This window comes from Vipera berus (assembly GCF_964194415.1).
Source record: "Vipera berus genome assembly, chromosome: 3".
Classification (NCBI taxonomy): Eukaryota; Metazoa; Chordata; class Lepidosauria; order Squamata; family Viperidae; genus Vipera; species Vipera berus.
Window position 1 is genome coordinate 53,541,092 of NC_138204.1, and position 22,550 is coordinate 53,563,641.

Genomic DNA, 22,550 nt, shown 5'->3' on the forward strand with positions numbered 1-22,550 from the left:
CATTGAAAGAAAGAAAACGACGCCCTTCCCCTCCCCCCCCCACCTCTTAGCGCAGGGGTCTTCAAACTTGGCCCTTTTATGACTTGTGGACTTCAACTCCCAGAATTCCTCAGCCAGGCATGCCTGGCTGAGGAATTCTGGGAGCTGAAGTCCACAAGTCATAAAAGGGCCAAGTTTGAAGACCCCTGTCTTAGGGCATTGGCCGAGCTCTGTGCCTCCCAGCACTAAAATGCTCGAAACGGACGTTCCCTTCGCAAGCAACCACCGCGGTCCCAATTACTTACACCTTGACCTACCCGCCGCTGAAGAGCGACCGAGCGAGGCGCGACCTTGCTTTCTGCCGCGGAGAGCAGAGAAGCCGCCGGGCGCCTCGGCTCGTCCGCCCCTTCGAACGAAGGCGGGGCCGCCGGTAAGGAGCGCCGCCCTCAGCGGCTTCAGCCGGCAGCCCAGCCCGCGCGGGAGGCGAGCCCCGCCGCCTGCTGTCGCGCAACGCGCTCCCTCCTTCCCTCTCTCTCTGTCTCTCGGCGAGTTTGACAGGAGTTCCGACGGGGCTTTTTTTCGCCGCAGGTCCGCGGAGGAGGGAGCAGCAGCCGCCGCCGCCTACGCCGCCAACTCCAGCCGGGGCTTCCCTCGCCTGGATCACTCCCCCGCCCACTCGCCAGAGAGGCAAAGAAGCCGATCTCGACCCGGCGACCAGCTCTTCTCGGAGCATGTCGGAATCCAGAGCCCAGGCAAAGGCGGCGGACGAGGAGTCTCCCAACCTGGTGGTAGGGCTTCTTTGCTTGCCGTTTTCTCCCCGCCTCTCCCCGCATTGTTCTTTCTTTTTTTTTTCTTTCTGACTGTCCCTCACTTTCTGACGCCCTTTCCTAAGTCTCCCTCCCCCTTTTTTTGCTTTCCCTCCTGGCTGACCTGAAATCCCTGCCCTTGTTTCTCCCCCTCTCCTCTTTTTTTGCTTTCCTTGCCAGGCCCAGCTGTTTGGGGGGATACGTTGGGGCCGCCTGGAGGAGCCCCTGGGATTCATTAAGGTGCTGGAGTGGGTAAGTTTGCTCTTTCGTGTGCAACTTTTCCGCTTTTGCCTCCTTCCCCCCCCCTCCTCCTCCTCCCCGTCCTGAACCTGGAAGGGAAGAATGATAATGCGCTAAAACTGTTGCCTTGGTGAAGTTTCATCAAGGGAAGGGGCCACACGAGGCTGGGAAATTGGACCTGGGCTGTGTGCAGGAGCCGGTTTTGCTGGAGAGAGTGCCTTCTCCGGCAGACCTTCTATGTGCAAGGAGTCTGGATTTGTGGACTGGGGTATGTATGGGTACAGTGGCGAGCTGCGCTCACATTTCACTCAGGCGGGCTTAACCTTTTTGGAGCTCTGATTCTGCACATACCACGCCTTAACTTGTCCCTGAGCTCACAAATTCTCTCTCTTCTCAGCGTTCCCAAGAGGAGATTAGAAACTCTGGATTTATTTAGTCCACAGCACAGACCCAGCGCTAGGAGACTCCACTCCAGGGCTGTAGTTTTGTGTGTCTGTTCCCACGGGAGAGGAGCATTTCAATTTGATCACTAGGAACATTTTCAGATTTCTACCCATTTTTAAGCAAAATTTAAAGGGGGGGGGACTGAATAAGCGTTAAAGGACCCAAATCAACTCTCTATTTTTTTAAAAAAAAGAAAAGAAAAAAAGAAGGAAAACCCACTTCCTTTTTAAAAAATAATATCCTGTTTTATATTATAAACATTCATATATAGCACTGTCATGCTCTACTGCCATTTGTTCTATCTTTAGACAATAGTGGTACTACTTAAACATGAAGAATACATTTTGTCAAAAACATATGGTTAATGATTCCAATTTGTGTAATTGCACAAAGCATGTTCAATACTTGTTCAGACTCTGAAAAGAATCCGGGAGGAACTGAGTGGTAAGGAGGAGAAAAAAACTTGACCTAACAGCATTCTATTTAAGTGTGCAGCAGATTTGGATGAGTTTAAACTTCTGTGAAAACACATCTTAAGTACTTTAAAGATAATGCAAGTGGGTCCCCTAGTAACCGCAAGGACTTGTCTTTGCATGATGCATGGCTTGAGGACAGCAATATCTGCATTGCTATATGAAGATCCTGGTCATGGCAATTTTGTGCATTGAATGACTGGTTAAAGCATTGGATCGTAAGAATAATGTAGCTCTAATGTCTAATGACGACTGGCACAAGAAGACATTACTCTTCTTAGATATGCAATATCAGTAGTTGTGTCTTCTTTCATTGTTTCAAATGTGTGCAAAGGGTTCTTTCCCAGTCTACAATTGACACTTTATATTTTTTTATTATGCTGTGTTGCTGCCTGACAAGATCTTTAGATTCACTAAGCACGATCAGATCTCTTTCCACTTTTTAGCTTTGTGATAGGACAGTTACATCAATCATCTCAAGAAGTTTCCATTTTAGAGCGTAGGCTAAAATTAGCATATGTTTCAAAAAGCAAGAAAGTTCTAATGATAAATCTGCTTAGTAAAAGTCATAGGGAACTGGCCACATAGTGACTGTATCTTGAAAGGATTCCTTGGTCCTACCAGATCTGTTCATTTTATTCAATGATAATGCCTTAACTACGAGAGAAGTATTAAACTACTGAAGAGATAAACCCAGATTTTTCATCTTTTCTTGCCTTGAGATATTTTTCATAATATATGGCTGCACAGACTATCTGCAGTGGTACAGATAGTACAGGTACTCCTCGACTTATGAGCACCATTGAGCCCAACATTTCTATTGTTAAGTGAGACATTTGTTAAGTGACTTTTGCCCCATTTAACGACTTTTCTTGCCACAGTTACTAAGTGAATGACTGCAGTTGATAAGTTAGTAACCCGGTTGTTCAATGAAGCGAGCGTCTCCATTGACTTTGCTTGTCAGAAGGTTGTAAAAGGGGAATCCATGATCTTGGGACATACCAAAGGCCTTAAATATGAACCAGTTGCCAAGCATCTGAATTTTGATCACATGCTACAAAGGTTGCAACTCTGAAAAACGGTCATAAGTCACATTTTTCAGTTCTGTTGTAACTTTGCACGTTCACTAAACAAACTGTTGTAAGTCGAGGATTACCTGTACTTTCTGAGTACAGCATTTCCTTTTCTATACAGAAGCTTACTCTCAATTATATCTTTCACATCTTGAGAAGCCCGGTATCTGTGTGGTACTTTTCCAGTCTAGTCTCTTTTGTCTATAGAAAATATAAAGCTGACTCTAAATTCATAGAAGTCATCCCTTCAACAGTTGCTTTAGGGCAGGGGTGTCAAACTCAATTTCATTGAGGGCCGCATCAGCATTGCGGTTGCCCTCAGGGGGCCGAGTGGGTGTGGCCTGGGTGGGCGTGGCCTACTGGGTGGGCGTGGCTAGAGTGCGCATGGCCTACTGGGTGGGCGTGGCCATCTCTACATCGTTCGCATCAAGGGTGCCTATGGGGGCCTGGGCAGGAGTGGGACAGATCTGAGGGTCTCTGGCAGGAGGAGGGTCTCTGGGCCAGGGCCAAGGCAGTGGGGGCCGTTTCCTCACTGTTTCCAGGATGGCTTTGCAGGCCACATGAAACCACTTCGCGGGCCGGATCCGGCCCCCGGGCCTTGAGTTTGACATGTCTGCTTTAGGGCAACTCATTACTGCTCAGAGCTGGAGCTTGATTTTTCCCCCTGGTGCACAAGTAGTGTTGAGGACTCTAGTTAGCTGTTAGGTGAAATCTGGAATTGCAGATAGTAATTACAGATTTCGTGTAGTACTGGAGCTCATGAAAGCAAAGTCGGTATTGGCTGCCAGTAAACATTTCTGCATACATTTTATTAAATCAAGACACAGGTAGTCCTCAACTTACAACAATTTGTTTAGTGACCATTCAGAGTTACAACAGCACTGGGAAAAGTGACTTCTGACCGTTTTCCACGCTCGCCACCACTGCAGCATCCCTATGGTCACATGATCAAAATTCAGGCGCTCGGCAAATGACTCGTATTTAGGATGGTTGCAGGGTCCCGGGAGGTCATGCGATCACCTTTTGCAACCTCCTGCCAAGCGAAGTCAATGAGGAAGCCAGATTCGCTTACTAACTGTGTTACCAACTTAACAACCGCAGTGATTCACTTGACACCCGTGACAAGAAAAGTCATGACACGACCCAAACTCACTTAACAACTGCTTCACTTAGCAACAAAAATATTGAGTTCAATTGTGGCTGTAAGTCGAGGACTATCTATACCTGGTTTATTAGGACAGGAACAAATGAGAGCCTGGCAGATATAAAAGTTCGGTTGCTGTAAGAGTACAGTAGCTTTTTTTCTGAGCTGTTTATATTATAATTTTGTTCCAGCTATTACTTTTAGTTCCATTTAAATGCTAAACATCCTGACAAAGCCTTTCTTTTAGTCCTTTCTTTTACCATTTTTCTTGTATCACTCCCTTTTCCCTGCACTTATACAGACACAACTAATTCTGAAGTTCTTCAGTCATAATGGTATTTAAGCAGCACATCTGCTAGCTTTCATCAATTTTCCTTGCTGAGCTTACGGAAACCCATAGGAGTACTGTGAAGCATTCATCATAATAACTGAATAGTTGAATTTTGGTTAGTTCTGTTTTGGGTGGATGTTAGTCTCATCCTAGGGGTCTTCCAAACCAGGGACCAATGTCTGATTTAGGCTCTTTTGCCATAGCTGTCTTGTTATGAAGTTGAACTTACCGAGGATGTCTTATCAGTTCTTTGCATGACCCATATTGGTATACGTGCATACTATATGTGTGAGAGAGTTGAGCCCCCGACCTTCGTTCATTTCGCCGGGACCTGAAGACCTGGCTCTTCGAGCTCTCCAGCCCAGGCTGAGAGTTTTTAATTGGGGTTTTATATTTTTTCAGGTATTAAATTTAATTCTTTTTAATTCTTTTTAATTTTTGTATCAATGTTTTAAGTACCCTGTAAACCGCCCTGAGTCCTTCGGGAAAGGGCGGTATATAAATCCAATAAAATAAATAAATAAATAAATAATGTGTAAATGAAACAGTTTTCGTTCAACTGGCATTTCCCCCCCTCCCCCCATTCACTTTTATCTGCTCTACCATGGTGCTTGAAAAATCCTCTTAATTTAGCTTTTCTTGATATTGATGCTTCGTTATGTATGGTTCAAATCAAAACCGACAATTTTCCTGAGTTGAAACTTCATATTTTCTCTTGCCTATGCAAAGGGAGATAAGCTAGGCAATGCTAATAGGATCATAAGTGAAGTCTATACACAGCAAGAGCAGACTGAAATTTAATTTTGGTCTCTTCCAAAGCTAGCATCTGCTTTTATATACTATTAGTCTTGACTTTGTCTACAGCTTTTGCTGAACTTTGCTGATGTCCTGCATATCTCTGAATGGAATGATCTGTTAAATATGAATAAGTCTATCAGCTTCGAGCACGTTCTTATAATGTGGATTTCACTTTTTGGGTGGGGATTGATTTTATGTAGCTCCGGGCAATTGATATTGAAACAAAATATTTTTTATATATGTGGCATAATTGTTGTTTGTCCCATATTTGGGGTCAGACTTTAGCCAACCATTTAGCTTTCTATTGAAGCTGATGGAATTATTTCAGTGAGAGATGCATTTTTTAAAGCTATTTGTTATATCTAAGGATTCTAATATTGTTTACTATCCGGCAAAATAGCAAGGCATCTTGCTTTTTTTTTTTAAAAAAAAATTGATGTTTATTCTCTGATAGAAATTGAGTATTTTGGCTTCCAGCAAGCTATTTCTTTTCTTTCTTTCATGATTTTTTTTAACATACCCAAGAAAATACGCAGCTTTTTAAAGAAATGATCAGATTTGTGTATTGCTTGCAAATTGTTTCTTCAATGGTTGATGTGCATTACTGATTGATGTGGTTTATTAAAAACACTTTTGGACCATTTTAAACCTTGGTGGTTGTCTGCAATTTCTGCGGTCTTGGGATTATTCACAGGAGTTGGTAAAGCTAAATATGTTGTCTTGTTTAGAGAGGTTCTTTCCCCCCTTTTGATTGTTAGCAGATTTAATCTTAAACTCCTCTCCCCTTTTTCTTCAGCTCTTTGCCATTTTTGCCTTTGGAGCCTGTGGTTCTTTCAGTGCAGAAACAGGGGCTACTGTGAAATGCACCAAGGCCCCTAAGGAGACAACTGCTATTACTGTGCAGTTTGGATATCCTTTCAGGTAAATGAAAAGCTGACTGAAGATATAATGTAAAATTAAACACTGTTGGTAATAGCCTCTGATAAAGGGGAAATGGTTAAATTATAATTCTTAGGGTTGGGGTTTTTTTTTATGAAGATGTCCTTAAAACTTTTTCAGTGACAAGTAATTCTTTAACTATAATTGCTCAGCATTGCAGGCTATTTTTCAAACTATTCCTCTGGAATTGCCTTAAATCTCTTTAACTACTGATTCAAAATAAATCGAATTCAGCCGTGAAAGAGTGGTATCATTACTACCAGGATAACTGGAAATTGCTCTGCAGGGTGTTACATCCAGAAAACTCACTTGAGCATTTGAGCTTGGATATGCTAATTTTTTTTTTCCTTTTGAGTTTGTTTTTTTAAAATCCCTCCAATTTTTCAGATCACTTCTGAGAATTCTTTTTGTGTTTTTAAAGTGACTTGTCATGCAGCATAGAGTATTACTACTCAGGAACCAAGGCCAATTGTGCCTTGATTGCACAGAGCAGATTTTATAGAGCTCTGAATCCCTTTTCTTTTTTTTTCAATTGTTCAGAGATTTGGAGACTATTTGTGCAGAAAAATATAATTCATCTTAGGAACTAGTGCAGCGGTAGGCAACCTTGGCTCTTTTATGACTCCTAGAATTCCTGAGCCAAAGTTGCCTACCCCTGAACTTGTGTATGCATGTCACAACAGAAACCACTTCTGACCCATCGTTCAGACACAGTGGTCAACCAAGTGGCTATTGGATCTTTGATGATTGAAAAAGCGATTCAGTGACTTATGTACTATAAATAAGCTACATTCCATATATTGGAATTTTTTTTTGTAAATTCAAAGGCAAATTCTTCCTAAAAACAATAATTTGGACAAAGGAGGAGTCAGTCTTTCTGATTCCTTCGCCTGCATAAAGCTATGTAAGCCCTGTAGACTGTTGAACAGAAGTTATAGTTAAGAAGTTATTTTTGTTCTTTGATTTCACAATGGGATGCATGGGAGAAAGCTGTGCCATACCTCTCTCCCTTTCTTTTCTTTTCTTTTTTTCTTTCTTTCTTTCTTTCTTTCTTTCTTTCTTTCTTTCTTTCTTTCTTTCTTTCTTTCTTTCTTTCTTTCTTTCTTTCTTTCTTTCTTTCCTATTCAAATAATAAATCTATTCCCAACCATGTAGACTGTAAAGATTAAGTCTATCTTCAAATCAAACTTGTTCTGGTGACTTCATGGCTATGACCATGCATTAAAATGATTGATTTATTACATGGCTATGACCATGCAGTTTTCTTAGCAACAATAATAGAAGAATTTTGCAATTGGTAACTTTCTAATTTGTTTTATTTTAGTTTGTTAAAATAAAATGTTTTATTTTAATTTCCCAGTCTAGCCTATAGCCCTGGGAAGCTCTGGTAGTCCTTTATGGTGACAAAACTAGTGGATCAGACGAATGCTGTGAATATAATTTATTTGGACTTCAGTAAGGCATTTGATAAAATAGACCACAACCTACTACTTGATAAGATAGAAAAATGTGGGTTAGACAGCATCACCACCAAATGGATTCGTAGCTGGCTGACCGGCCGTACTCAGCATGTGGTCCTGAATGGAACTTGCATCTACATGGAGGGAAGTGTGTAGTGGGATGCCCCAGGGCTCTATTCTGGGCGCAGTGGTCTTCAACATCTTCATCAATGATTTGGATGAGGGGATAGATGGGGAACTCATCAAATTTGCAGATGACACCAAGGTGGCAGGAATAGCCAACACTCCAGAAGATAGGCTTAAGATACAGAAGGATCTTGGCAGACTTGAACATTGGGCACTATCTAACAAAATGAAATTCAATAGTAAAAAAAGTAAGGTTCTACATTTAGGCAAGAAAAACCAAATGCACAGGTACAGTGTAGGTGGTACCTTGCTCAATAGTGGTAACTGTGAGAGGGATCTTGGGAGTCCTAGTGGATATGAGCCAGCAGTGTGCTGCAGCTGCCAAAAAAATCCAACACAGTGCTAGGCTGTATTAACAGACGGATAGAATGAAAATCACGTGAACTTTTAATACCACTTTACAGTGCCTTGGTAAGGCCACACTTGGAATACTGCATCCAGTTTTGGTCACCACGATATAAAAAGATATTGAGACTCTAGAAATACAGAGAAAAGCAACAAAGATGATTAGGGGACTGGAAGCTAAAACATAAAGAACGGCTGCTGGAATTGGGTATGTCTAGTTTAATGAAGAGGACTAGGGGTGAAATGATAGCAGTGTTCCAATATCTCAATGGTTGCCAAAAACAAGAGGGAGTCAAGCCATTCTCCAAAGCACCTGAAGGTAGAACAAGAAGCAATGGATGGAAACTAATCAAGGAGAAAAGCAACCTAGAGCTAAGGGAAAATTTCCTGACAGTTAGAACAATTAATCAGTGGAACAACTTGCCTCCAGAAGTTGTGAATGCTCCCAAACTGAAAGTTTTTAAGAAGAGACTGGACAACCGTTCGTCTGAAATGGTATATGGTTTCCTGCCTGAGCAGGGGGTTGGACTAGAAGACCTCAAAGGTCCCTTCTAACATCATTATTATTATTATTATTATTATTATTATTATTATTAGTAGTAGTAGTAGTAGTAGTAGTAGTAGTAGTAGTAGTAGTAGTATAGTAGTAGTATTTATCCAAGTATCCGTTAGGCCTAATTTTGCTTAGCTTCCAGGTTCAAACATGTGCTACCACCTTCTGGAGAGAAATGTTTTAAATTCAAGGCTTAAAAGGGACATTCCCATGTGATAAAATTCTTGTTACACAACACTAACAGTGAATTAGAAAATGCATTGACCTGCAGTGGGAGAAAATACTGTGATCTTCAGAAAACTTTGTAGGTGAAGAGGTTAACTCAAATGTATTATTTTCGGGGGCCTTATCTCTAGAAGTATACCATCTGTTATTTTGTTTGGGGATGTATCTGTTCAGTTCTGACAGCTAGAAACAAACCCTCCCTTCTTCCAAGATATCAGCATCTCCAACAGGAGTTTATCCTCATTACAGACATATTCAGACAAGCATTACCATCAGCCTCTACCCATGCATCTATTTCAAAAGGGCCCATGTCTGAAATAGCTTGGTTAGAGACAACCAGATGAGGTGAGAATTCTGTTTCCAGCTGGGTACCTTGTTTCCAGATCGGCATCATCTCCAAGAATGGCAGGTGGAGGTCCCAGCTGCCTTGCACTTGTATCTCAGCATGTGGTTTTGGGAGTAGTTTGATTCCTTTCCGCCCCGCCCCCCCCCCCCCCACTGTGGTTCAAATATATTAAATTGTATTTCACATATGATGTGTGGGGGAGAGCTGGATAAAAATAATATATAGTCTAAAACTTTGAGACTTCCCGAGGGCAATTTTCATTGAGGAGTTTAGCAGATGTCAGTTGGTACTCTGTGGATTAACCCTGGCAAATCAGAGTGTGTAGCAAGAGTTGTATCATCTGAATTAAATTACAATAATAATTATGGTACAACACTTCTGAACTGTTGTTTCCATTTTTTCTTTCCTCTCACTTCCAGGTGAGCTTTGTTACAGCAGGTTACCAGCTGTGTAGGAAAGTGCTGTGCAGCCAGAAATACAATAAAAGCATTTTGAGAACTCTGATTTGCTTCAAGAGGAAAAGGAATAATTTTTTTTTGTTACAAACTTAAAAGCAACAGCTGACCCAATACAGCTGTCATTTATTGAGGGGTATATAAACCAGTAAAAAAATATCAGCAGTTCTTTATATAAAGCTTAGTGATCAGACTTGGTGGCCTTGGTGATCCGTGCCCTTGCCAAAAACAAGAGGCAGCACTGGAGTGTGGATAATACCCTTGACTTCTTTTTGGTATGCCAGATCAGATAAAAGATTATATTTTCCTGGAGCACAAATCAGCACAATGAAAACTTTGTACATTACAGATGCCCTCACAAGGCTTTTGGATAAACAGAAACAAGATCTAAGTTGGAATGAAATCAGTGCATGAAAGATCTAACATGGTTATATCTGTGTGCATCTTTCGCTCCCTGCCAACATCTGATAGCTATAAATAGAGGCATGTCTGTGAAGTATTTTAAAATGCCTTTGACAAGAAGGGAAACAAATTGGAAGGGCTGTTGTGGTACTGACAGTGACAGTCCAAAACAAAATACAGTATCTTAATGAATTGTATATGGGTTGAAAAACATTTTAGGTGGAATAGATTCCTCCCTCCCCATCCTTTGAGGCCCTTTTGTCTCTTAATTCAGAATTATGTTAGGCACGGTTGCCAAGGATATAAACCTCTTTTCTCATAGATGTATTTTCATTGCAAGAAATTCTGCACATGCACTGTCAATTGTTAAACTACCATTACAGCAAACCCATAAATGATGGTTTGCAACAGAAACATCTCAAACAAATGCTTCTCCTTTATAATTTTTCCAAGATGCATGCTCAATAAGAGTAATGCAAAAAATAATATGGAAATACAATAAGGCAATCCATGATGTGATACATGGATGTGTTGGAAGCAAGGAGAGTTTGCAAGTACAGAAAGTTATAAAGATGCATTGAGAAAGTAGATTTAGCTGTATTTTTTTTCTTAACTCATACCTTTTTTTTACTTTTTAAAAATCTTTTTTTTACACTTTACATAACATTGCTTACTCCAAAAGGGTTTCCCCTTACATAAATTGAAAATTTTAAAGTAACATCTCTTTAACTCATTAATTCTGATAATCTTTTTCAAAGAAGGCTTAGCTACTTTTTAATTCTCATTTATTAAAATTGGTGATGGGGTTTGAGAGAATCTGCCAAAGGATTTTATTAGTGTGGTTATTGGCAAGAAAGCTTGATTTAGCATAAAGTCCTAGATGGGTGTACAATAAACAGAATTGAATAGGACATCAGGCAGTTTCATAAAATCTGGAGCCAAACCATTGTTCAGAAGTTTCTTTCAGACAGCTGTTTTGAAAAAGTTTGCGGTTCGGGACTTTTCATTTTTGTCTCGTAAGAAAAATGTTTAAAACCTGCAAAACACATTTTAATAAAGGTGGGAATGAAGCAAATATATTTTCCTCCATTCAGATCTCTAGATGTTAGAGATATCCTGTAGCCTAACTCTTCTGTGCTAAGTACTCAAATTACATTTAAGCTGTTTCTCTTGCTTTTGTTTTCAATTTGACCAGGTTGTATAAAATCCCATTTGATATGCCAGATTGTATTGAAGGATCAACTGCTAAAAGAGTGCTGCATCTCATGGGAGACTTTTCTGCACCAGCTGAATTCTTCGTGACTTTGGGTGTTTTTAGTTTTCTATATACTATGGCAGCTCTTGCAGTATATCTACGATTTCACTCCCTCTATAAGGAGAATAAGAAGCTACCTTTTGCGGTAAGATCTCAAGTTTGGTTTTCAGCTCTTTAGAGTTCAAGTCCTGCATCACAGAACCAGTTCTATACAAACACAAAGTAAACTCCTGTTGAAAGAAAAATCTTCATCAGGGTCCAGTCCAAGCTGGGAATAAACAAAATGGAGACTGCTTTAGAAAGAAGGTTGGAGTTTATTGAAGAGCAAAGCCAGACAGAAGCGTGGCCTTGGGAAAGCTGACCACAGGTTGCTGGGAGTGGTGGTTTTTTATACCTTCTTGGGCTTTTGAGGTTGTTTCCTATTCCTGTTTGAGGCTTTGTATTTCCTGTGTTATGCACTTTGACCTGAGTCTGAGTGTGCCCATTTGGTATTGGTGGGTACTTAATCCTATTATGTCCCCAAAGGTCATGTCTTTTAGACTTTGGGTGGGGTATATAGATTTTAGGGGTCTTTGCCTTCCTAATCTCATCAGCTTCTAGCTTCCAGGCTCCAACCTTACATCTGCATTTCTAAAAGCTAGTTTCTGCTGAGTTTTCTGGCTGGGGGGGGGGGAGAAGTTTCTGCCTTTTTAAAAGATCCTATCTGTCATTCCTTTAGAGAAATATATTCTGCCTTTTTAATATTCCCCCAAATATTTCTTTCTCTGGATTCTTCCCACACTCCATTAAAAACCTGATCATTTCTGAATATGAAATCTGAGAAAAAGTGTACAAGGCTCCACTTGTATCTTTACAAGTAGTCCTTGTTTAACCAGGGTTCAAATTAACATTGGCCTCATTGCAAAACATCACACACACACACACACACACACACACACAGAGGATCATATAATTGCAGTCTGATTGCTTGGCAACCTGTTCACATTTACAACCAGTTGCCAAGTGCTATGCAATAATGTGATCACCATTTGCAATCTTCAATGGGGAAGAAGCAGGAAAGGTTGCAAGATGCTGCCGCCTGCCAAAAGAACTCCCTCTCTCCTCTGGGAGCTAGCTGAAAGAGCTTGCATGCACGGAGCTGAAATCCTTCATGCCTGCTTGCATGGAGCTGAAATCCTTTAGCAGGGAGCTCTTTCAGCTAGCCCTCAAAGACAAGAGGGAGCCAAAATCCAAGCAGGATTTCAAGTCCTGAGTGGAGAGGAAGCACCATAAGGCAAGGGGCATGGATTCCTCAGGAAGGTGAGGAAAGGGCCTAGGAGGCTCAGTGCTGTCTGCATATGAGTATCTCTCTGCTCAGGGGCTGAAAATCCTGCTTGGATTTCAATAGGGGGGAATCTTCAGCTCCTGAGTGAAGACATACTTGTGCAGAGCCTACAGTGGATCTCCCAGGGTCTTCCCCAACCCCAAGGTAACCCATGCCCCTTAACTAGGACTTTGTCCACTTAATAACCACAAGATTGCTTAATTACCACAACTGGGAGTGCCAAAGTTGTTGAATGAAGCAGTCCTTTTATTTATTTATTTGTTAAAGCGTTTGCCGCCTGTCTCGCCATGGGGCTACTCGAGGCAGCTTACAATAATAAAAAGGGAGAAAAGGAAAGGAATGCAGAAGGAATAGACCTAAAATAGTAGAACAATGAAATAAATAATGACAACAGAACGCAACAAGAATAAAACATTAATATGATAACCAAAAAGATGGATGGGTGGAAAACAGAGAGCAAGGGGGAGGGAGGTGCCATCAATCTAGCAGTCACTTCCAGTGTCAAACTCCCCCATTTGGTCCCCAGACAAAACCAGGTCTTCAGGTCATGGGATGACTTGCTTAACAACTGCTTCACTCAATGTCTGAGATTCCAGTCCCAATTGTGGTTGCTAAGTGAGGACTACCTGAATCCAGTTGGGAAGTCCTGCCCTCTCTGTTTTGTATTTTTCTTGACCTTGGAGCAGTAGCACAAGAAGAATCAACCTATGCAACAGTATTATCACCTGATTCATGTGAGGTACTTAGCCTGGATTTGCTTATTCATGATTTGTTGAATAAGCCACAGTTGGCTTATAAACCAATAACGGCTGAGGCAGCAGTAAACAAACTATATAATGTGTGCTGCCACCATGTGGCTGTTCTTGGGAAATTATAATATGCTAATTGGGTCTGCCAGTACCTTCCCCCTTTGTGATGTATTTCCTATCCTGTTCATGATGCTGTACTAGGATCCACCCCTTCTGGGTTGGACTTCCTCCTTCTCCTTGCTCCCTTGTGTTCCATCCTCCATTGTAACATCTGAACACAAGCCATGCGGACAGTAATCCTGTTACTGTCTTTCGACTGTTCTGTTACAGGCAGTTGTATTGTGGATTTAATTCCTTGTTAAGACACTTATTGGTCTGTTTAAGCGAATTTAGTCACATTTAACGGCCCTTTCCAGACAGTGAACTCATAAAGCACCTGGTTCATCTGAACTACCTTTATTTTGCATGTAGAAGGTGGTTACAGCAGAGAAGGTGCGGTCAGGTGAAATCTGGTCGGTGCTTTAAGGTCGAAAGACAGTAACAGGAGGATGGAGGATGGAACACAAGGGAGCAAGGAGAAGGAGGAAGTCCAACCCAGAAGGGGTGGATCCTAGTACAGCATCATGAACAGGATAGGAAATACATCACAAAGGGGGAAGGTACTGGCAGACCCAATTAGCATATTACAATTTCCCAAGAACAGCCACATGGTGGCAGCACATAATGACTAGGTGCAGCATGTGTACCTTGCCTACTATGGAGAGGAGTGGACATTGTTAGCCTACAAATAATGTGACATAAAAAGCTGCCTGGATTAAAATAAATGGTCTGCTCCTCATTTGGGCATGAATATTTTGGATGAAAGGATGTAGCAGAATGGAGCTACTGTCATGAAGTATACTAACTGTGACTCACTCTTTCTTTCTTTTTCCCCTTCATTCAGGACTTCTGTGTGTCTGTCTCATTTACCTTCTTTTGGCTAGTGGCATTTTCAGCTTGGGGCAAAGGTCTATCAGACGTGAAAGGAGCAACACGGCCTTCCAGCCTTATTGCAGCCATGTCAGTGTGTCAGTTCAAAAACGCAGTGTGCAATGCTGGGGCCACTCCTTCTATGGGTTTGGCCAACATCTCTGTGGTAAGAGTTGCCTGGAAGTAATGTTGTAGTGATTGGCTGGGAGAGGATGGGGACTTTAGCTGCACTATGGTCAAATATGGTGCCATTCCATTTCTTTCACTAAATCAAAAGCAATCTGACCATCTACAGGGGTAGTGTGTTAAGACCTATTCTGCAGTAACTCTGAAATTACATCATGAAAGAGGGTGAGCAACACTGTTCTGTTTATAAACAGAAACTTCCCTTTCAGTTTGCTCAACAAGCAGCTGCTAATAAAGAGAAAGGCAAATCACAGTGATTAAAGAAGAATAAAGAACAGCATAAGCATACAAATGTGAGAACGTATATCTAAAATACTAGAGTTTAAAACATGGTCTTTTAACTTTTAAAAGGAAATACTGAAAAACAGTAGCGTGTTTAAAATAAAACTCAGGCAATCGAAATTGCTTGTAGAACCTTAGCCATCAATACAAACATGCCTAATGAAAACAACAGTAAAAATGTTACTTGGAAGAGGTATGTTTTTAACATCCTTCCGAATATGTATACCGTATTCCTTGGGAAGGATTTAAGATTAACTACTATCCTCCACCCCTTCATGGATTACTGCCTTGTCGTGGCGAAGGGGCTTGCGTAATTCAATGAAGCTATGAGCTATGCCGTGCAGGGCCACCCAAGACGGACAGGTCATAGCTGAGAGTTCTGACAAAACGTGATCCACTGGAGAAGGAAATGGCAACCCACTCCAGTATCTTTGCCATGAAAACCCTATGGACAGTACCAAAAGGCAAAACGATATGACGCTGGAAGATGAGCCCCTCAGGTCGGAAGGCGTCCAATATGCTACTGGGGAAGAGCAGAGGGCTAGTACTAGTAGCGCCAGAAAGAATGAAGCGACTGGGCCAAAGCCGAAAGGACGCTCAGCTGTGGATGTGTCTGGTGGTGAAAGGAAAGTCCGATGCTGTAAAGATTTTTTCTCCATAGGAACCTGGAATGTAAGATCCATGAATCAAGGAAAGCTGGACGTGGTCAAACAAGAGATGACAAGACTGAACATCGACATCTTAGGTATCAGCGAACTAAAATGGACAGGAATGGGTGAATTTAATTCAGATGACCATCAGGTATACTACTGCGGGCAAGAATCCCTCAGAAGAAATGGAGTAGCCTTCATAGTTAATAAAAGAGTAGGAAAATCAATACTGGGATACAATCCTCAAAATGACAGAATGATCTCAGTTCGAATCCAAGGGAAACCATTCAATATCACAGTAGTCCAAGTCTATGCCCCAACCACCAGTGCTGAAGAGGATGAAATTGACCGGTTCTATGAAGCCCTACAGCACCTTATAGAAGTAACACCAAAAAATGATGTCCTTATCATCATGGGGGATTGGAATGCTAAAGTAGGAAGCCAAAAGATAACTGGAATAACAGGCAAGTTTGGCCTTGGAGTACAAAATGAAGCAGGGCACAGGCTGATAGAATTTTGTCAAGAGAATACGATGGTCATAGCAAACACTCTTTTCCAACAACCCAAGAGACGGCTCTACACATGGACATCACCAGATGGTCAACACAGAAATCAGATTGACTATATGCTCTGCAGCCAAAGATGGAGAAGCTCTATACAGTCGGTAAAAACAAGACCAGGAGCTGACTGTGGCTCAGACCATGAGCTTCTCCTTGCAAAGTTTAGGCTTAAACTGAAGAAAGTAGGGAAAAGCACTAGGCCACTCAGGTACGAATTAAATCATATCCCTGTTGAATATACAGTAGAGGTGACAAATAGATTTAAGGAATTAGATCTGATAGACAGAGTGCCTGAAGAACTATGGACAGAGGTTCGCGACATTGTACAACAGGTAGCAACCAAAACCATCCCAAAGAAAAAGAAATGCAAGAAAGCAAAATGGCTGTCTGAGGAAGCTTTGCAAATAGCTGAGGAAAGGAGGAAAGCGAAAGGCAAGGGAGAAAAACATAGATATGCCCAATTGAATGCAGAATTCCAGAGAATAGCTAGAAGAGATAAGAATGCCTTCTTAAATGAACAGTGCAAAGAAATAGAAGAAAACAATAGAATAGGGAGGACCAGAGATCTTTTCAAGAAAATTGGAGAGATGAAGGGAACATTCCATGCAAAAATGGGCATGATAAAGGACCAAAATGGTAGGGACCTAACAGAGGCAGAAGAGATTAAGAAGAGGTGGCAAAATTACACAGAAGAACTATACAAGAATGAGCTTAATGTCCCAGATAATCACAATGAGGTGGTCACTGACCTCGAGCCAGACATCCTAGAATGTGAAGTGAAGTGGGCCTTAGAAAAGCTGAGCAACAACAAAGCTAGTGGAGGTGACAGTATTCCAGCTGAGCTATTCAAAATCTTAAAAGACAGTGCAGTAAAAGTGCTACACTCAATTTGCCAGCAAATTTGGAAAACTCAACAGTGGCCACAGGATTGGAAAAGATCAGTTTACATTCCAATTCCAAAGAAAGGCAGTGCCAAAGAATGTTCAAACTATCGCACCATTGCACTCATTTCTCATGCTAGTAAAGTCATGCTTAAAATCCTACAAGCTAGACTTCAGCAGTATGTGGATCGAGAACTACCAGAAGTACAGGCAGGATTTCGAAGAGGCAGAGGAACTAGAGATCAAATTGCTAACATACGCTGGATCATGGAGAAAGCTAGGGAGTTCCAGAAAAACATCTACTTCTGCTTCATTGACTATGCTAAAGCCTTTGATTGTGTGGATCATAACAAACTGTGGCAAGTTCTTAAAGAGATGGGAGTACCAGACCATCTTATTTGTCTCTTGAGAAACCTATATGCGGGTCAAGAAGCAACAGTGAGAACTGGACACGGAACCACTGATTGGTTCAAAATTGGGAAAGGAGTCCGGCAAGGCTGTATACTGTCACCCTGCCTATTTAACTTATATGCAGAGCACATCATGAGAAAGGCAGGGCTAGATGAATCAAAAGTTGGAATTAAGATTGCTGGAAGAAATATCAACAACCTAAGATACGCAGATGATACCACTCTAATGGCAGAAAGTGAAGAAGAACTAAAGAGCCTCTTGTTGCGGGTGAAGAAGGAGAGTGCAAAACTTGGGTTGAAACTTAACATTAAGAAAACCAAGATCATGGCCTCTGGCCCTCTCAATTCCTGGCAAATAGATGGGGAAGAAATGGAGGTAGTGACAGATTTTGTTTTCCTGGGCTCCAAGATCACTGCAGATGGGGACTGTAGCCAAGAAATTAAAAGACGCTTGCTCCTGGGGAGGAAAGCCATGGCAAATCTAGACAGCACACTAAAAAGCAGAGACATCACCCTGTCAACAAAAGTGCGTATAGTCAAGGCTATGGTCTTCCCAGTTGCAATGTATGGCAGTGAAAGCTGGACCATAAGAAAGGCTGAGCGCCAAAGAATTGAAGCCTTTGAGCTATGGTGCTGGAGAAGACTCCTGCGAGTCCCTTGGACTGCAAGGCGATCAAACCGGTCAGTCCTAGAGGAGATCAACCCTGACTGCTCTTTAGAAGGCCAGATCCTGAAGCTAAAACTCAAATACTTTGGCCACCTAATGAGAAGGAAGGACTCACTGGAGAAGAGCCTAATGCTGGGAAAGATTGAGGGCAATAGAAGAAGGGGACGACAGAGAATGAGGTGGTTGGATGGAGTCACTGAAACAGTAGGCGTGAGCTTAGATGGACTCCAGAAGATGGTAGAGGACAGGAAGGCCTGGAGGAACATTGTCCATAGGGTCGCGATGGGTCGGACACGACTTCGCAACTAACAACAACAACTATCCTCCAAGGCGGGAGAAAAAGAGAGAGGTCTGTTTCCCTGCTTATTGTAAGGTTCACATGGAAGCATACTCTGGCCCCAAACTGGGTGGGGTTTATGTTCTACTGAATACAATCATTATTATTGAAATTGAGGAGTATTAGCAGCTCCTCTTTCTTGAGCATTATCTTCTACTTAGGTTACAGTACTACTGACTTGATTGTTCAGTGGACAGAGAGCAAACAAATACATAATATCCAGTCACGGTAGTATAATTTCACAATGGGTATGCCAATTTCAATATTATGTTCCTCTGTGACTTTGGATCTCACAAACATAAGTACGAGAAAGTAATGCTACTACACGTGAACCTGTGTAAACCAGCAGAAGACTGTTGTTTTTCTGTTCCTTAATCATTGTGAAAAACGGAGCAAGAGGGCATTAAAAAGTACTGAACTGACTTTATATAAGTGCTCAGTGTTCATCAGTAGCCGCTTTGTATTAACTATGCACTTCTCCTTTTCTTTCTCAGCTGTTTGGTTTTGTCAACTTTATACTCTGGGCTGGAAATTGCTGGTTTGTTTTTAAAGAAACCCCGTGGCATGCACAGACCACCAACAAGGAAAGTTCTGCTGAACAAGGGGCTGTTGATAAGCAGTAAGGGAACCCCACCCCATTGAAGCCTTCTTCCCCCACCCTTCCAAGATCAAGAATATGCATCCCATTGTACCTCCGTGCAGAAAATATGTCTTCTCTGCCATTTTTGCTACTGTTCAGCAGTCATATTGGCTTCCCTTTGTGACTGAAATGGGAGGCCTTTCTCCAGCTGCAATCATTGGTTCGGTCATAGATACACAGACTGATCCTAGTTACAACAAAACTCTTCTTTATTTGGATTTTTATAAGCATACGCTACTGTGCATTTTCACATCAGACACCTATCTTAGGGTGTATGGCAATATGTCTTTACTGATGACTTTTACCATTTTTTTAAAAAAAATGAAGCCAGTAGAGTTGAGTAAGAACATAGAGAAAACCAAATAATTAGAACCACACAACTTGGGATACCTAAGTGCCTTAAGGAGAAAATATGTCTACTTTGTAGCTATAATATGGTATATGTAGAAACAGTAACCTGCCACTTAGCTGAGCAGCAAAATAAAATAAAAAAACTTTTTTTTTTACCTTTTACATTTGAAGGCAGGAAGAAGTGTGTAACATTTCTCATTTTGTATTATAGAGTATACATATTCTAAACATATTTTTGCTTTCATTAAATATAATTGATTACAACTTAAGATACTGTTTGCACACAGGTGTTTCGTTCAGACTTGCATGGCAAATATGGGAAAGGTGTTTTTTTTAAACAAATTGAAATAAGAGAAAGTCCTCATTGTTCATTTTGAGCCACAAAGGATAATCCTTTGCCAATGTGAGATGGTTTTGCTATTCCCTAGATTGCACACAAATATTGACCATCCAGAAGTAGCTTTCTAGAGTTGTGCCCTAGAATTTGACATCTGTTTCAAAATCTGCTTGAAATTTTGCTTTATTTTAAAACATTTCACCATCTGAACTTTTTTGAGAATGCAAACCAATTCCATTCACCTGAACTTAAGACAGCCCAAGCTTGGCTGAGAAACATACAGATGGATTTTTTTTATAACTATTCTGGTATTGTTCAGAATCTTTGTGTCTCATAACTTAGCATAACTTTAAATCCTCTGTAATGGAAGTTGTTAATGCTTCATTTTTGGAATTGACTATCAGTCGACTAATGTATACTGATTCGTATCTCAAATTTATAACTCCCATTTGGCTGCAATTAGCAACATCATACTACTGGCTTATGTCTATGGAGATTTTCAGTCATCCAGGTCATGGCTGTCCCAAAGGTGGTTTTTCAAGAGGCAACTGGACTTTCTTGTTTTTCTTTGAAGACATTTTGCTTCTCATCCAAGAAGCTTCATCTTCATCTTCAAAGAAAAACAAGGAAGTCCAGTTGCCTCTTGAGAAAGCATCTTTGGGACATTTGATGGTGACATGAACCACCCTAATCATCCAAGTTGGTATGAGAAATTCTTAAGGAAGCGTTTAGCATCTCTGTTAGGTAGAGGACGATTGTCAGAAATTAAGAGTAGTATAATAAATCAACCTTTTCCTTTCCTCCATCTTTTTGATTAGAAACAACTTGCTCTTGAGAATATCAGCTATTCTCAATCTATTTCCACCGCCCAATCCTTAAAACTCTTTTTCCATAGACTTAAACTTAAATGGGGGGGACGGAATAACTTTTAGGAAGGTGGGGGATGCCAGAGTATGGAAGGATGAGTATTTTCTCTGTTGAATTAAATCTATTATATCAGATTTTGTTTGGTCTTGGACTTTCCCTTATTTCCACATCTTCTTTTATCAGCAAAGGGAGAAGAAATCTTAACATTACTAATATTGGTGCTTTGTTAGGTGTGGGACCTTCATATTAAGCAGGCATCCTTTGTATTTTTTGTAAAGTTCATTTTCTTCCTGAATTTTTATTACTGATATTTCTTCACCACAATAATAGTTTTTTAGGAAATCCTGCGGCATTTTGGCATTGAAACTACAATATGTAGTTTCCTACTGGCCCTGCAGTGTCTTTTTTTTAAAGAAGAAAAGGGTTACTATAAACAAGAAAACTGATTGACTATCCTTTTAGAATGAGTTTCTCTGGTGGTCAATCATTATATGTGCTTCTATCAACAAATTAGTCCATATTTAGACTAACAGCTTCTAGCTAATAGTGTGTTTACATAATCACTCATTTCAAGGAGTTCTATATTTTTTTTTCTGAAACACTGAACCTACAAATGTAGTTAGATATGTTTGTCTTTCATCTTGTTTATATCTTTGATTCTTTCTTCTGAATCTTACAGATTACTTGCTACCTTTGCAAAGATTTGTCCAAGGTCCTCAATTAATAAAAATCAATGTTACCATTTTATACCAGTTGATCTGACATTTGTGCAAATATGGAACAATACTTTGTAAATTGATGCTGTAGGCAGGAACAAGTATGGTGCATGCTGCCCATTTGGCAGTGAATATTCTTAAAAAGTATATGATAATGGCATGCCATTGGTCATGCAAATTCTGCAAGCCACTTTCTGACTTAAAATATGGTTTCTTCTGTATTTGAAATAAATACAATTGTGTTACACTTGGCATTTCTTCTATACCCAACACAGAAGAGAGCTGACCAGGCAGCTGACCAGGCAGCAGGTGCAGATACACCCATTACATTGAATCCAAAGTCATCCTAGATGACTGACTCCCTGTTTTTAGGCTGTATCTTGGGCATGACACATGCTAGGAAAAATGAAGGGCCACTGCTTTTGCTGCCTTTGGATTTTTGAAAGTTGAAGCATAGCATTTCTACAAATTCAGTCTAGCAAATGGTGATTAATGATATGTAACTAAGATGCTCATGATGTCTATCTTCTCTGTCCTGGAAAAATAAACATTTCTATTGAAAGTGGAGCAACCAATAGCTCATTATTGAATTCCGGGAATCAATTCTGCCTACTTTCTCAGGCATTTTACTCTTCTAATGACAGGAAATTGATTATTTTTACTCTCCTAGTGATTGTTAGTATTGTTCTTATAAAATATTTTGAGAGTTCACTTTGAAGGACTATAGCCTTTATGTATGCTTACAGTTTTGCTTTGATCTATCTCCAATCTAGTTCCTAAGTATAATTGCCTTAAAGACTACTGTATGTTACTAAACTGGCTATTTTCTTGAGATTAATTGACATGAACGTTGTTTGGGGACCTTTTTATTTGGTGTAGCATATGCCAAGCTTTACAAATGTTCACATACACATGCTTGTCAGTATGTGGTTTCTTCTGACTTTTAAACTTATAATATATGATGGGCAAACAACAAAAAATTGTTTTGTCAAAAATTTGCAAGCGATTTTGTAGCCAAATTATTGCCTATGTTATATATTTTCTCTGTTATGTTGTGGTTACAAAGTGGAAAGGATGAAAAAGATTCCCAATGTGATCTGAACTCATTGTGTGCATTTAGGGTGATTGGTTGAGATGACTAACTGAATAGTAAATATTCTATGCAGAATA

At 40.6% G+C, this 22,550-nt stretch overlaps 1 protein-coding gene across 2 annotated transcripts; it reads left to right on the forward strand.

Moving 5' to 3' along the window:
- The first annotated feature begins 535 nt into the window (after positions 1-535).
- SYPL2 (synaptophysin like 2) lies at positions 536-22,388 on the forward strand. Of its 2 annotated transcripts, XM_081324331.1 has the most exons (6): positions 568-767; positions 966-1,037; positions 6,085-6,209; positions 11,395-11,599; positions 14,471-14,662; positions 18,964-22,388. In XM_081324331.1, exons 1-6 carry the CDS (start codon positions 711-713, stop codon positions 19,090-19,092), a joined length of 780 nt encoding a protein of 259 aa, XP_081180457.1. In that variant the 5' UTR covers positions 568-710; the 3' UTR covers positions 19,093-22,388. The 2 variants fall into 2 exon arrangements, with proteins under 2 accessions (XP_081180458.1, XP_081180457.1); XM_081324332.1 differs by lacking the exon at positions 966-1,037 and having other exon boundaries at positions 536-767.
- Positions 22,389-22,550: the final 162 nt, after the last annotated feature.

Coding starts and splice junctions, on each gene's coding strand:
- SYPL2 (XM_081324331.1), top strand. CDS start 711: ATGTCGGAATCCAGAGCCCAGGCAAAGGCGGCGGACGAGGAGTCTCCC. Junction 6,210..11,394: donor CAGTTTGGATATCCTTTCAG/GTAAATGAAAAG, acceptor CAATTTGACCAG/GTTGTATAAAATCCCATTTG. Junction 11,600..14,470: donor ATAAGAAGCTACCTTTTGCG/GTAAGATCTCAA, acceptor CCCTTCATTCAG/GACTTCTGTGTGTCTGTCTC.